This window comes from Poecilia latipinna, unplaced genomic scaffold, assembly GCF_001443285.1.
Source record: "Poecilia latipinna isolate Pla-1442-1.1 unplaced genomic scaffold, P_latipinna-1.0 Scaffold145, whole genome shotgun sequence".
Taxonomy (NCBI): domain Eukaryota; kingdom Metazoa; phylum Chordata; class Actinopteri; order Cyprinodontiformes; family Poeciliidae; genus Poecilia; species Poecilia latipinna.
This window is the reverse complement of record NW_015112761.1, coordinates 364,139-378,417: the sequence shown is the minus strand read 5'-3', so window position 1 is coordinate 378,417 and position 14,279 is coordinate 364,139. Positions and strand designations below refer to the sequence as shown.

General features: G+C 34.7%; 2 protein-coding genes and 1 long non-coding RNA gene across 6 annotated transcripts in view; 1 reads left to right on the top strand and 2 right to left on the bottom strand.

Moving 5' to 3' along the window:
* lamp2 (lysosomal-associated membrane protein 2) overlaps positions 1-8,371 on the bottom strand; it is a 21,919-nt gene extending 13,548 nt beyond the window's left edge. For all 3 annotated transcript variants that reach the window (XM_015029155.1, XM_015029157.1, XM_015029156.1), the window contains exons 1-3: positions 8,287-8,371; positions 3,525-3,628; positions 898-1,108 (exon numbers count right to left, since the gene is read on the bottom strand). In XM_015029155.1, the coding sequence (XP_014884641.1) occupies positions 898-1,108; positions 3,525-3,628; positions 8,287-8,335 (364 nt within the window). In that variant the 5' untranslated portion in view covers positions 8,336-8,371. The remainder of the gene's footprint in view (positions 1-897; positions 1,109-3,524; positions 3,629-8,286) is intronic.
* The window catches only part of LOC106945464 (uncharacterized), a 19,646-nt gene extending 8,421 nt beyond the window's left edge, over positions 1-11,225 (top strand). The window contains exons 2-3 of one of the 2 annotated variants that reach the window (XR_001424571.1): positions 8,259-8,465; positions 11,208-11,225. This is a non-coding gene — a long non-coding RNA (uncharacterized LOC106945464). Of the gene's footprint in view, positions 1-8,258; positions 8,527-11,207 lie in introns of those variants that run through there. The other variant, XR_001424570.1, reaches the window with a different exon arrangement.
* Positions 10,388-14,279, bottom strand: part of cul4b (cullin 4B) — an 18,391-nt gene continuing 14,499 nt past the window's right edge. Inside the window, exons 15-20 of the mRNA XM_015029154.1 lie at positions 13,295-13,402; positions 13,078-13,191; positions 12,310-12,415; positions 12,051-12,223; positions 11,824-11,976; positions 10,388-11,216 (exon numbers count right to left, since the gene is read on the bottom strand). Coding sequence (XP_014884640.1) covers positions 11,121-11,216; positions 11,824-11,976; positions 12,051-12,223; positions 12,310-12,415; positions 13,078-13,191; positions 13,295-13,402 — 750 coding nt within the window. The 3' untranslated portion in view covers positions 10,388-11,120. The remainder of the gene's footprint in view (positions 11,217-11,823; positions 11,977-12,050; positions 12,224-12,309; positions 12,416-13,077; positions 13,192-13,294; positions 13,403-14,279) is intronic.

Here is a 14,279-nt window from a genome sequence, read left to right as displayed (position 1 = left end):
AATAAAAAAAAAAACAAAATTAAAAGAAAAACGACAAAATTTGAAAAAAAAAATTCAAAATTTGAGAACAAAAAAAAAAAAAAAAAAACAGTTTGAGGAAAAAAACATCTGAATTCAAAGGAAAGTCAAAAATTTGAGATGAAAGTCAAAATTCTGATATTAGAGTCAGAACTCTGCAATTTAAAAAAAAAAAGAGTCAGAATTTGCAGAAAAAAAATCTAAATTTTGAGAAAGTCCAAATTTTGAGACCAAAAAACTCTAAAGCCAAAATTTTGAGAAAAATCAGAATTCTAAGAAAAAAGTTAGAATTCAGTGAAAAACTAATTTGAGAAAGTCAAAATTTTAAGAAAAATGTCTGAATTTTGAGAAAGTCAAAATTCTGAGGAAGAAAAGTCAGAAACTGAGATTAAAGTCAAAAAAAAAAAAAAATGTTCAGAGCCCCTTATAGTCTTCCGTACAAGAGTATCCCATTCCCACACAATAACATACGAACCAGTTCACACAGCAGCTTGAATTCTGAAAGTTTTTCTGCTACAACATAAAGTTTCTGCAAGGTTTTTTCCATGCATGTTTTATATCAGAACAGGTCAAACATAGATTTTCTCTTCTAAGACAGAAACTTTCATAAGAAAGAATAAAACACATCTGAGCTATTTGGAAGTTATTTTCATGTTGTCTGTTAGTCTAAAGGTTAACGAGACGTTTTCATGCACATTTCCATCTCTACATAAATATGAAATAAATCCATTTTCAATGAGTTTCTGCACCAAACTGAGTCTGTGTGCAATTTCAAATCAACATCCAGGCTGCATTTGCCAATTTATTGCCAAGTAACGCAAAAGAAAACAATTCCCCCCATGCTCCATAGGGGGCGCCATGTAAAGCAGGCGGCGTTACCATTGGATGAAGAATCCGGGAAGACTTTTGAGTCGTTGAGGTTGTAAACGAAGGTCATGGTGTCTGCCTGGTAGTTTTTGTCTTTCAGGGAGAAATTCACACTCCAGGAGTGTCCGTCCAGAAAGCTGAGCTTCAGAGCAGAGTTTATGTCGCTGCAATGGCTGCCTTTTGATGATGCATTGGCAGGAAGCTCAAATGAAACAGTTTTGTTCTGAAACAGAGCATAGAATCATTACAGAAATGTCAAACAATCTGATTCTTAGATCTAGAGTCAACTTAACATCAAAAATGCAATAAAAACTTCATTTTCAGTAAAGATGGTATAATTTTATTTAATGTAAAACAAAAAAAAATGGCTGCTTCCCCCCCTTTACCTGAACAAAACCCATCAGAATTTTAACTTTTGCAAAGCTCTCGACTTTAAATAATAATCTTGTGCTTTTGTTGGCTCATTTAGGCTCTTCTGTAAATAAATACGACAAAATGTTTCCTCAGACTGACCTAATTATTCCCTGTTGACCCAGTTTTCCTGCTGGTTGATAAACTTCCTTTGTACTTCCTTGTTCTTTGATCTCAACCGTCTCTGACTTCACATCTTTTATTGACAAATTTCATTTTCCTGCAGAAAGCTGAGCAGTGCTGTGGTATTTTAATAAAGTTTTTAAACAATGCAGCAGTGAAAGTTCATTAAAGACAGAAAAAAAAATGTGCCAATAAAGTGGAATCTAAAATCGAGACCATTGTTCACAGTAACAATTTTATTTTTACGTTATTCCACATAAATTTATAACCCTTTTTGATTCCTTACTACTGGAACCCTTTAAATAGTAACATTTTCATTTATATCTTTAGGAATCTGCCACTGGTAACAGAGCAATTAAATCAAAACTGTACCAAATATTTTAAAAAATTGTATTTAAGAGAAAAACATCTTTGTTGGCAAATGTATTTTTCCTAAAATAATTGACAATTTAGTAATCAATTGTGACTGGAAACTCAAACATAAGTCAATTTGATGAAAAAAAAAAACATATTCAGAGCTGTGTTTAAGTCAAACTGTACAAAAATATTTTTAAAAATTGCATTTAAGATAAAAGCATCAGTCTGTAAACATGTTTTCCACAAAACTTCAAGTTTTACCTTCAGCTGGTTCAAATATTTCACTATAGGAATGCTGCATTTTAGGCAATACATTTATTACTTTCTCATTATAAAAAAGGAACTGGATACTTTAAATATATATGTAAAAATCTGTAGAAAGTGGCAATTTTTAAATTTGATTAGTAATCATGAGTCGGAATGTACAGGGAATTTATTCTAAACTGATGTAAAGTTTTGTTTTTCCTTCACATCATCAAAGCAAAAATACAAATTCAGAAACAGATTTCTTCTCACACCACATGTTTAAAAGTATTTTTGCCCCAGGAGTGTAAAACAATTGTAATTTTGTCTTTAGAGAAGGAAAATAAAATACGGTTGAGACCCCAGAATGGCGCCGTTCATGCCACTGTGTGACCGGTAGCTTTAGGGAAGTCAGCAGCCGGATAAGCCAGGAAAATCCACGTGTTTGTTGTGAGAATGAAACTCATCAGGGAAAAGGAAAATCCTGTTTTCTTTCCACAACAGATTTTCTGCTGACATCCAAGAGCCACATTAATATTAAATCTATAACTGCTTTTATAAAAAACAAAGTTCCTATCGTTTTCCTGATAATTATTTGCACTTGTCTTCTTCCCAGTGTCTGAGCCAAATGACTGATGCATTACAGAAATCATTCCTCAAAAGAAAAAGGATTTTCAGTGATTAACGACATAATGCCAATAATATCGATGTTGGTCGTCTTGACATCAGAGAACTAAAGGAATGTGACTCAAACAGAGAATGAATATCAGCATTTTCAAATATCAGATATTGATATTATCCCAAACTTTCATGTCAATGCATCCTTAGATTCTGTGTAGAAAGAGTTGAGACTTTCAGCTGCTTCCATTTACTACCTCTATGTTTCACACAAACAGTGGGTTTTGGAATCTTAATGATTAATCAATTGCTAAATCAGATGAAAAGTATTGCAATAATCGATTAATCGTTTCAGCAATACAACCAAACATTATCTTTCTTACTTTTTCTGTTAACCATCTTCAGTTTTAGGCCCAAACACAAAGTAAAATTTGAGATTTAAATCGTTAAACATTTACGCCATCGGCTTATGCAATAAAAACATTTATTCTTTCTGTGTCTTTAATCCATTTAAAACCCCAGCAGTTCATCTTTTTCAAGGCGAGTCATGTAAAGAAAGCTTTACATTTAACACTTTAACTTTTGCCATTGAGATTTAAATTGTTCCTTAATAGATTGAATGAAGGATTTCTGACGTTTCGTTTGAAATCCAGAAGTGAAATGACTCAACAAAACAATGGAAGGATGTACATGAGGAAAACTGACTAAAGAAAATGTTGAACAGCAAGAATCTGCTGCTTGTCGTGACCTCAGTTGTTTCCCCTTTTCACGCTTCCTCAGTGATGTGACAACCATGTGATTCAGGCGCATGATAAGAGGAAAGCAGCAGCGCCTTCCCAAAGGGCTGTAAAACAGTAGACTGGTGTAGTCAAAGTACAGTGGCTCACCTTGTTATCAGCAATTTCATAGGTGACTGAGAAGCTGACGGTCAGATTGGCATAAAGACACAACTTGTCGTCATTCTTGACTTCAACCTCAATGCCATGAGACACTGAAAGGAAAACGATGTGTTATTTTGGTTAAAACAATAAAAATAAATTACATTAGCGGCACAAAGTTCTGTACATTACAGATTTATTCAAAAATATTTCAGTTTTCCTGCTGAAGTTTGTAACTTTTACAAAAATGTTTACAGATTTATTAAAGCTGTTGCAAGTTGTGACAGTAAAACATGACAGATAATCAACCGTCGTCTGACAAACATCAAGTAATTTCACAAAGTAGAATTGGGTGCAACTATTAAACAAGTTTTTTTAACAGCAGTAAAAAGGAGGGACTTTTATCTAGGCCGGCCCTGATAAATTCAGCTGGATGATAAATTATCCCAGAAGATATCGCGATAAACGATAACGTTGTTTTTGAACATATTGTCAAAGATCAATAAACTTTAAATTCTAATGAACATTTAACACTGGAACTGGAAGACATTATAAATGTACAAAAGAAACTAACTGATAGCAAAGCACCAGACTCAAGCTTTTATCATAGATTTTGGTAGGAAAAAAAAAAAGAAAAATGATAAAAAATCATGCAAATTATTGAGTTTGTTTTAATTTATCATGTCGAGGTTTCCCCAGAAAACATGCCGAGCTCGGTGGTTGAGTGCTGCAGTCATTCATGCAACGGTCTGCTGTGTTCGAGCTAAAAAATGGTTAAAGTTGGCAGGAAATTTGAAAATATCAGTTGATAACTATGCGTTATTGAAAGATCAACACCTGAACACCAACTATAAAGTCTTAATGCAAACATTTTACAAAGACCTAAATAAATAAGCCATGCTAAAATGATCAAAATAACAGAAAAGATTCTGTGCTTTCAGAGATCAAATTATGCAAAGAAAACAAGTTTATATTAATTTAGAAACAACAATACTGATGTTTTAACTCAGAAATCAGCATGTGGTGGAATAACCAGGAGGATTTCAATGGGGTTCAGTGCTGCGGGCTCTTCATTTATTCCAGAGCTGTATTACGCATTTAGTTTGTTTTTACATTTTTCATGACATTTTTTTTTACTTCTTTTAACATCACAGTTGTTTCAAAAACTTTGGACATGCCTGCTCCAGGTTTTATGCTTGAAATCAGATCTTTAATGTGATTTTCCTGCCGTTTGTGAAGCCTAGTTTCTGTTTGGTCACGCTTCCATAAATGAGTCACTGGAGAAATGCTCACTGAATGGCTGGATGATTCAGCCTCCACGAGCCAGCGGTCACCTCTTCCTCTATCATTACCCACTTTGTCACCAGATCTAAGGAGAAATCTTCAAAATCCTTCCGCTTCTGAATAATGAAGACCACAGCGCTTTCTGCTGCCTTTTATTTATTTTTACACATCATTCCACAGATTTGTGTTCTAGCAAACAGAGGTTTACAGACACTTTCTTTGACTTTATTGGTTAGTTTCTGCACCGTCAGCTGCTGCACTTCATGTAAATAAGTATTTTTCTTTCCAAATCACCTTCAATCAGTGGTGTTTGCAATGCAATCATCTTAGAGACGATCAGCGGATATCTGAAGCACTCAGTCAATTCTGAGCGTCAAAGCAGAGAATATAATGCAACTAAATTTACTTTAAATGTATGAAATTATCTTTGTACTCTGATTGTGGTTAGGAATGTCACAATAAATCAATTAATTGCATGATAAAGTAAAATTAGCTCAATAATTTTCATTTGCATGAGTTGGCGTTTTTTCTCACGCTTTCAAAAACTGTATGACAAAAGTTTTCAGTTTAGTGCTTTGGCCTCAACTAGCTTCTTTTGAAGGACAATTTAGTTTTCAGAGACTTTATAATTAATTTTATTTGATGTTTTATTTAATTTGGATATTTGAAATGTCTTCCAGTTCCAGTGTTAAATGTTCATTAGGATTAAAATATCCCCCCCCCCCATCATTATGCTTGAAAATGGCCTCAAAACAATAATATTATCATTTATCACAATAATTTCTGGGACAATTTATCATCCAGCAAAATTTGTTAGCGCAACGGGATGAATTATGGGTTATTTTCAAATTAATTTTAGACCAAGTCTAACATGGCAAAACGTGAAAAAGAGTTAATACGTTCCACCTTGAAGAATGATTTTAAAAAAACAAACCAAGTGCTAGATTTTATAGTCCCGCTTCTCCTTTTGTGGGTGAAAAGAGCTAAAACGGTGCAGCAGGCAACACAGACACTGTTGTCAGCAGATTAGCAAACAGCGCCAATCAAAGTTACAAAGTTGGTTTCAGAGTCGTGTAAAAAACCTACAAAATGACTCTTTGAACCAGTAAAAAGACAGTCATGAAACTTGAACTGGTTTAAAAACTGAATATGTGCAGCAGTTGCAGCAAAGTCCACTGATACTGCGCACTAAAAGCCTGCATGTAGGTTACCAGAAAGGACAAGGTTCATTTAGATAACCGATAAGGTTTCACCAACACGCTCTGTCATCAACTCAGCCGCTTCAAAGAATTTCCAGGTAGCAAAAACATAAAAATACACAAAAGCGTCAAACTTTCCCCTATGTTTATAGCCCGCTTTTTTTTTTTTTTTTTAAATGGAGAGAAAAAATGTTTACTGTGCGGGTCAGGTGGAGACGAAGTCAAAACAAAAAGTCATACGAGAGCAGATCTGGGACAATTACAAGCACTAAAGTTTATGACCAACATCACATATTTAGAGCAACAGATATGCATTTATAACATTATACGTTTCCTGCCTTCAACAACTTGGATGTTTGAATGGTTTCTGCATTAGCCATTAATCTCACCTCTGCAGCGTCAGTTTTACTGTTTTGGCTCTAAAAGTGTGAAACATGCGACTCTACAACTTCCTGACAAACAGCTGCAAGCTCTTTGATCAGCAATGCTATGCTCTCTAGATTAACTGTAAACCTTCAATCAGCAGCAATCTACTGAGAAATGAGCGCTGATGTCATCATCTGTACCTGGGACGCTCATATCCCTATTAAAAGAGATTACAACACCATAACTCCCTATTGCTGAATTTTACAAAGCAATCTTTAAGTAAAAGTAGGCTGACTGCTAGCTAGTGCTCTGGAAAACCAAGATTTTACAAAGTTACAGTTAAACTATAATATTGCTGTTTTGATATAGTAGTAATGTCAAAATAATCCAAGAACAACTTCTCAAGGATCAATAAAATTTAAACTAATGAACATTTAACACGAACTGGAAGACATTTTAAATATCCAATATAAATAAATAAAACACATAAAATCTCACTTAAGTATATGTAGACAAAATTGTCCCAAACTCAAAAAGATGACTTTAATTGTCCAGTTTTTGGTCCAAACAATAAATATCGCAAATGGAAATTTCTGAGCTTTTTTTCTTTAGACAAAGATCATTTATTAGTCTCCCATAGGATACATTTTTTTATTTATTACGTGAATAAATATTCCCCAAAGCAGGAATAATTTACATTTTTCCAGCTCTATTGAGAAAAGACCAACAAAGCACTGTACCTCCCCCACATGTTGCTGCACGCTTGTGGCTACCTGGCTAAAAGCGGAAATAATAATAAGAGCAAACTCCTATTGCTTGAAAACAGAAACTAAAGAAGCAGCAATATGTCATGCTACTTACTGCAGCTATTTTACTTTGCAAAATAGCTGCAGAAATCTCACAGCAGATAAGACTGAAACTAACTTGGGGGCAGAAGAATTACACCGCAATTAAATCTACTGACTCACAAAAGGGAAAAAGAAACTGCTGTCGGATTAACCAGAACATTTCAGCCTTTGAGCAAAAACATTTATTGTCTTGAGTAAGCAAGACAAAATCCAAGTAAAAAAAAAAAAAATAAAATAAAAAAAAACGATGGAAATGGATCAATTTTTAAAATAAACTTAGCAACATAACTTATGCAATTACTTCAATATATCTTTTAAAACTTGAAAATATATTTTCGCATCATTTTAAAGTTTTCTTTTTTAAAACAGACAAATTTTCAGAAAAATAAGGGTCAACTTCGCAACAGAAATCTTTAGCTTAACGGTGCTAACTTGCTGCCAAAAGATGCTAACATTAACTCAGCTAGCTCGGTGAAGGTATTACGTTGCAAAATTTATCAGGCAAATATTTTTAAAATATGTTCTGCTTCCTTAACTTCTAAATAGATACGACAAGAAGGTTCAAGAATCTACCTGTAACTGGAGCTTAAGCTGCCAGAACAAGGTTACCTAATCGGTAAGCCAGCTAGCAGCTAAGCTAGCTGAGGTCTGTTGCTGCAAACATTAACTCCTGTATTAAAATCGTTTATTTATTTGAGGGCTTTAAGTTAATAAAAGCCTGGCTGAAGTATTCACGGCGGCATTAAGATATAAATATATTTTAAAGCTACATGTTTTTGAGGATTTTTACATTGACGTAGGTAACAATTAGCTCTGATGCTACCGCTGCAAAACAAAACGACTGCGGTCAAATGAACCATTTTCAATGTCTTACTCGTTTTTTACTGCTGTTTTCACATGAGTATAATATAAAACAAAATCAAAAACACCTAATATAATTATCCAAATTTAACCGATGAAGGCCTGGATTAGACCATAAGTTTAATCGCGTCACTTCTAAGAAACAGATCCCAACTTTTATTCTATTTTTTAAAAAAACATTTCAGTAACAAATGAATCTGTGGTGATACATACCAACTCCGAAATACAAGAAGAAAACAAATGCAGCGTATCGAGACATCATCGCTGAGGGTTTTGGATGTTCAGTCACTGAAGAGGAAAACTTAAAAACAGAGAAAAGTGAGGAGACGCTCCGTCGTTCAGGCTGTGCCAGGAAATACAAGTCATATGACTGTGTGTCAAACCTGAGTGAGGTACAGACAGGAAGTCCGGCTTTATTTTATACCGTAAATCATTAAAAAAAATCCTCTCCGAGCCTCTAAATGTCCAGGCAAATGATTTAAAGACCTGTTTACCCACCCCTTCCTATGTAGAAAATGTAACAGAATGAGCTAAAAGTGCTTAAAAAAGAAGAAGGTATTTTTGAAAAAAGAAATGCTTTATTTTTGGACCGTTAGAACAAAACTTTGAACTTTCCTTTGTTAAAATAATTTTAACAAGGATAGCTTATATATATATATATATATATATATATATATATATATATATATATATATATATATATATATATATAGCTTATATATATATATACATATATATATATATATATATATATATATATATATATATATATATATATATATATATATATATATATAAGCTATCCTTGTATATAATTATTTTTTATTTACACATTTGTTAAAACTGTCTCCATTTCAAGCTACAGAAACATGTAGCTTCAAAATATATTTATATCTTAATGCCGCCGTGAATACTTCAGCCAGGCTTTTATTAATTTAAAGCCACCAAATAAACGATTTTAATACAGGAATTAATGTTTGCAGCAACAGACGTCAGCTAGCTTAGCTGCTAGCTGGCTTACCGATTAGATAACCTTGTTGTGGCAGCTTAAGCTCCAGTTACAGGTAGATTCTTTAATCTTCTTGTTATGAGACAGATGATCTGTGAAAAGATCTTTGTCCATCTAATCCCTGAGCTGCTACACTGCTCTGACCAAAAACAACCAATCAGAGTCAGGAGAAGGGTTTTAGCGCTGTCAGTCAATCTCATGTACTGGCTGCTAATGGCTGAGAAACAATTTAGCATGGCCGTCATCGATTGAAATTTCTATGAAAAATTAAAAAACTCAAATTGTTTCAATGCTTAGTCTTAAATATAGTATTTCAACTGTCTGCTAAACTCAAACGTTCCATTATCTGTTAAAATTTATGTTTTTACTTTGAAACCGATACCAAAACTTTCTTCTGGTTTTGCCAAAATGCAGCAATCATTTGTAAATTCTTCCTTTATTGTATTAGTTTCATAAATGAAAGCTTGTTATCCCCGATTATGTTTTTAAGTGTTTTCACTAACACAGGAGCAGCAAGCCTGAAACATTACACAAACCCTAAAATCCAACAGATTATCACAATTATAAAAATCCGACAGAAACAATTATTTATTGTGTGAAGCACTAAATCTAAAAAAAAAAACTGATACAAATGAGAATATGTCTAATCAAATCAGTTTTCTTTGTGTTTCACGGTAGTACCTAAACCTTTCCATACACTGCAAAAGCACAAAATCTTACCACGTATTATTGATCCAGTTTCTAGTGCAAATATCTTAATACACTTGAAATAAGAGAAAACTAACAAGTAACTTCTCAGCAAGATGTAAGAGTTTTAACGCTGTTGCCTAGCAACGCCAGCCAAGCCCAACCCGTTGCCTAGCAACCCAGTTCTAGTTCCACTGGCAGATTATTTCACTAAAAATATGGGAAAAATGTAATAAGTGAAATAATCATACAATGGAACTAGTACTTTTAAGGAATCACTGACTTAAAATAAGCTCATATTTCTTGTAAGTTAATTTTGTCTTATTTTAAGTGTGCTGAAATATTTTCACCAGACTCTAGACCATAACTACTTGGTAAGATTGTGTGTTTTTGCAGTGTAAATGTCTCCAAAGCCCCACATGGAAACTTGCAAATAAGAGAAATGAGTGTTTTCTGTGTAGCATGACAACGGATGTTTTTTTTGTGCTTTTAATAAACCTAAAGGTTAACAAAAAAAACAAAAAAACTATCAAGCAGTAAACTGACAAATGATTCACTTAAAATATCACATGTGGTGCATGTATAAAAATGTTTGAAGGAAATAAAAAGGCAACCAAGAATATTGTATGCATATACTTGAACAATTGGGTTAGCAGCGTAAACACCTTTTAAACAGAAATAAATGCTCCTTTTTGGCACAAACTCCGCTTTTAAACAATGGGTGCTCATTTGCTCACTGCTTTTATCACCTGGCTGCTAAAACCACCAAACGTAACTTCAGACCCCACAATACGCAACATACTTCCAAAACATCTTTGAATGCTAAGCCCAACAGTCCAACATTTCACCACGAGTGAAGAAACAAGCATCAGTTTAATATTTTGGATTGTTTTTCTTTCCAACATGTGATACATTTAGAGCACTGATAGGCGTGTCAGCATTAGCTTGGGAGGATGGATGAATAAAAAGGAAAAAAATGATTTCATAACAAAGAGCATATTGTTTTAATCTATGGACAAAGGATCTAGGTCAGAAAATAAATATTTTTCCTCTCCATTAAAAAAGAGCAAACAGAACTGCGTGTCTTCTTTGTCCCAACTCTCTCAGAGGCACTGAGAAAATATGGAGGATATTCTCTTTTTTTTTTCCTTTTGTTTTTTTAAACGGGCATGCAGTCCACAGGGTCACATGACCCCTGACGGAAACCCTGCGGAGCGGTGGCCATTCACTTGTCGGTCGTTGGGTTGAAGATGATAATGGTTTAACATCCACGGGAGCAAAAGATTGAAAGACCGATCACTCAGGACACCTGTTGCTCTAAACTGGAACGGCTGCTTCTCTCTTCCTTTAACTAGGCCACATAGTTGTACTGGTTGGAGTTTTCCTTGTCGCGCTCCATATAGTCCCGGTCAATAAGAGACTCTATCCTCTTCTTTAGGTCAGCAGGCTGGGAGAGAAGAGAACAAGAGAGAAGACGGTAACAAACAACCAGAGGTCACCAGTAACTGGTTACATTTACTTCAGTAACGTCTTTGAAAAAATTTACTTTAAGAGTATTTTACTGCACTGTACTCTTTACTTTTACTTGAGTACTTTCATTTTGAAGTATTTCTACTCTTACTTGAGTAAAATTTCTGTATTTTCTATGCTAACGATAACCAAACATGGGAAATGAGGTCATTTCCTTTTTGAAAGTGGAGAAAATTAGAAATACAAAAACTGGAAACTTGAACAAATTGTACTCTAAATGGGAACCCCACCCGTGCACCCAGCTTTCTTTGTGTGTAAGTGTACATATGCATGTGTACACGTGTGTGTGTTTTTTCACTATTAATTTTCTCTGTGTTTCACTATTGGAGTTGTTCTGCATGCATTCTTTGCTCCTGAAAACATGCATCTTAAAGTCAATGGTGTAAACAGTTTGTTTATGCTCAACACTTCTGCACCGTGAAATATGTAAACACTTTGCTTCCATACGCAAAAGTATCAATAAAAATATGAATAAAAAGAAAAAACAAATGAAAGTGATGTGAGATGAAAAACAAACTAGTTACCTTGACAGGAAATTTGAGCTGGTTGTAAACCTCAGACATCAACAGATTATGGCTCAGAGTCTTCCTCATCTTCATTATCCGCACAATGGCCGCATCGATCTGGTACTGACGGTCCTGAAAAACCCGTTCTGTGGTGCTGGCTTGTTCCTCCACCTAAACACATTTGTTCATCTGAAAACCTTTGACTTGATACACATACACAATCTACATCCAGAAGCTGTTTATACCGTCTCCTTCATCTGAATCTGGTTTATTTTGATCCTGAAGAGTTTGTGTTTGAAGTCATCGTTGCAGGAAAACTTGTCTCCGTCCTCCACGTCTTTGCTTTTCGGGATTTTGGTGAGGACTCGTGCTTTTCCGCAGGCTAGCGACTGCAACGTCCGACGCAGCTCGCTGTCCTCTGTGAGCCCAGAAACCAGACGCTTTTCAGACAAGATGTCCGACATAAAGACAGGAAGCGAACCGAACGGCGACACGACAACAAACCTATTCCTGTAGCTACTTTGATTTCTTCGAGAGTGAACTCCTCGCCTTCGTTGAACATCAGCAGCACCAGCGTTTGGAAAAGAGACACCTGCAGCTCCTTCTTGCCCTTCAGCAGAAAAACATCCAGACAGCAGAGTTAATATATACGATGAGGGCAAAAATAAAACAACAAGAATACAGCCATAAAATTATGAGTATTATGCGAATAAACTTGCACAAGAATAAAGTTATAGTAATACAAGAACAAATTAGTATGAGAAAGTCATAATATTATGAGAATAAAGTAATAATGTTGTGAAAATAAAGTTAAAATAATACAAGAATAAAGTCATAATACAACAAAAATAAGGTTATAAAATTTCGAGCATTTTTACGTGTACGTAAATTTACTAGTTTATAATAAAGAGAATTAAGTTAAGTAAGTAATATTACGAGAATAAAGTCATAAAATTACAAAAGTAAAGTCATAAAATTAAGTGAATAATGCTGAAATAAGACAAGAATAAAGCCATAATAGGAAAATAAAGTTATAAGATTTGAGAATAAAGTGAGAATTAAGTGAGTGTAAGTAATTAAAGTGTTTTTACAATAATGAAAATAAAATAAAGTAATATCACGAGAATAAGAATAAAATCAAATTACGACTTTATTCTCTTGATTTCATTTACCAAATTTTCTCAGCGCAGCATTAAGACTGCATCACAAATATAACCTTTCCTGAGAGTCAAAATAAAAAACGACATTCTAGGAAAAAACAGAGCTAATAACCTCTTTAAATTCTGCTTTTAAGACGCAGTGACCTAACGTCGACTGCCACTGCAGCTTCCTGCCGCTGTGTTTGCCCAGGTAAAACGTCTTGAAGATCTCCTGCAGGCGCACCATCTGGACAGACATAACAGAGGTCGTAACAAAGGGTATTTATAGCTTCGGCGCTATAAAAACCCCCATCATGTTCCGGTCACGTGAACATTTACGCGGCGCTAACCTCAGGGGGCAGGTGGACCTCCATGGGGACGTAGGTGGGCCAGTAGCCCATGGTGAGGATGTTGACGGTCAGCTCAATGTTGCCGGGAATGTTTTGGCACTGCATGTACTAGAAAGAAAGCAGAAACACGACTTACTGAGCAGCACAGATTCACATTTCTGCCGTCGTGCGTCAGCTGACGACGGGGCAATTCAAAAGCACCCGAGCAAAAGCCCTGCAGTGGGGCGAGTCGGGGCAAGTTTACAGCAACAGGGAGTTAGCTGCAGCCTGACGGAGGCAACAGGAGGTGCAACAAAAAACAAAAAAGGACTGGGGTTGAGGGTGAGAAGGCGAAGAAACGAGAATGCTGCAAATAGACCAGCTGCTAATTTTATTTTGCATACGACTCCTCTAATATATTACTAAGAGCCGGGTTGTAACTAGTTACATTTACCCAAGTAACGCTTTGGGAAAAAAATTACTTTTACTACTCTGTACTTTTTACTTTTACTTCAGCAATTAAATTATAAAGCATCTCTACTCTTACTTGAGTAAAATGTCTGGATTTTCTACCCACTGAATAAAAAACAAACATGTTTTAACCAAACTTTCACCAGACAGACACACACCTGCAGTTTGTGTTACAGTTTCATCAGTTTTTTTATTAAAAGAAATTTGGAAATATTTCCTTTGCCTGGTTTTGAAAATTTGGTAGAAAACAATAAGGTTTGAGATTAATCTCAGAGATTTTCTAGAAAAACAAAAGCAACAAGTACATTTCTGAGCACCAAAAGTAAAAAAAAAAAAAAATCTACACAATCTCAGACAATTTCTGAGATGAATTTTTACTGAAATTTCCACTTAAATTTGTATTTTTGTAATTTTTAGATATTAAATGAATCATAATTTGATCAATTATTCAGTTCTTGAGTAGATTTTTACCAAATACTTTCTGTTCCTCTGAAGTAATTTCTTAGGCAACTACTTTTTAATTTTACTTGAGTAG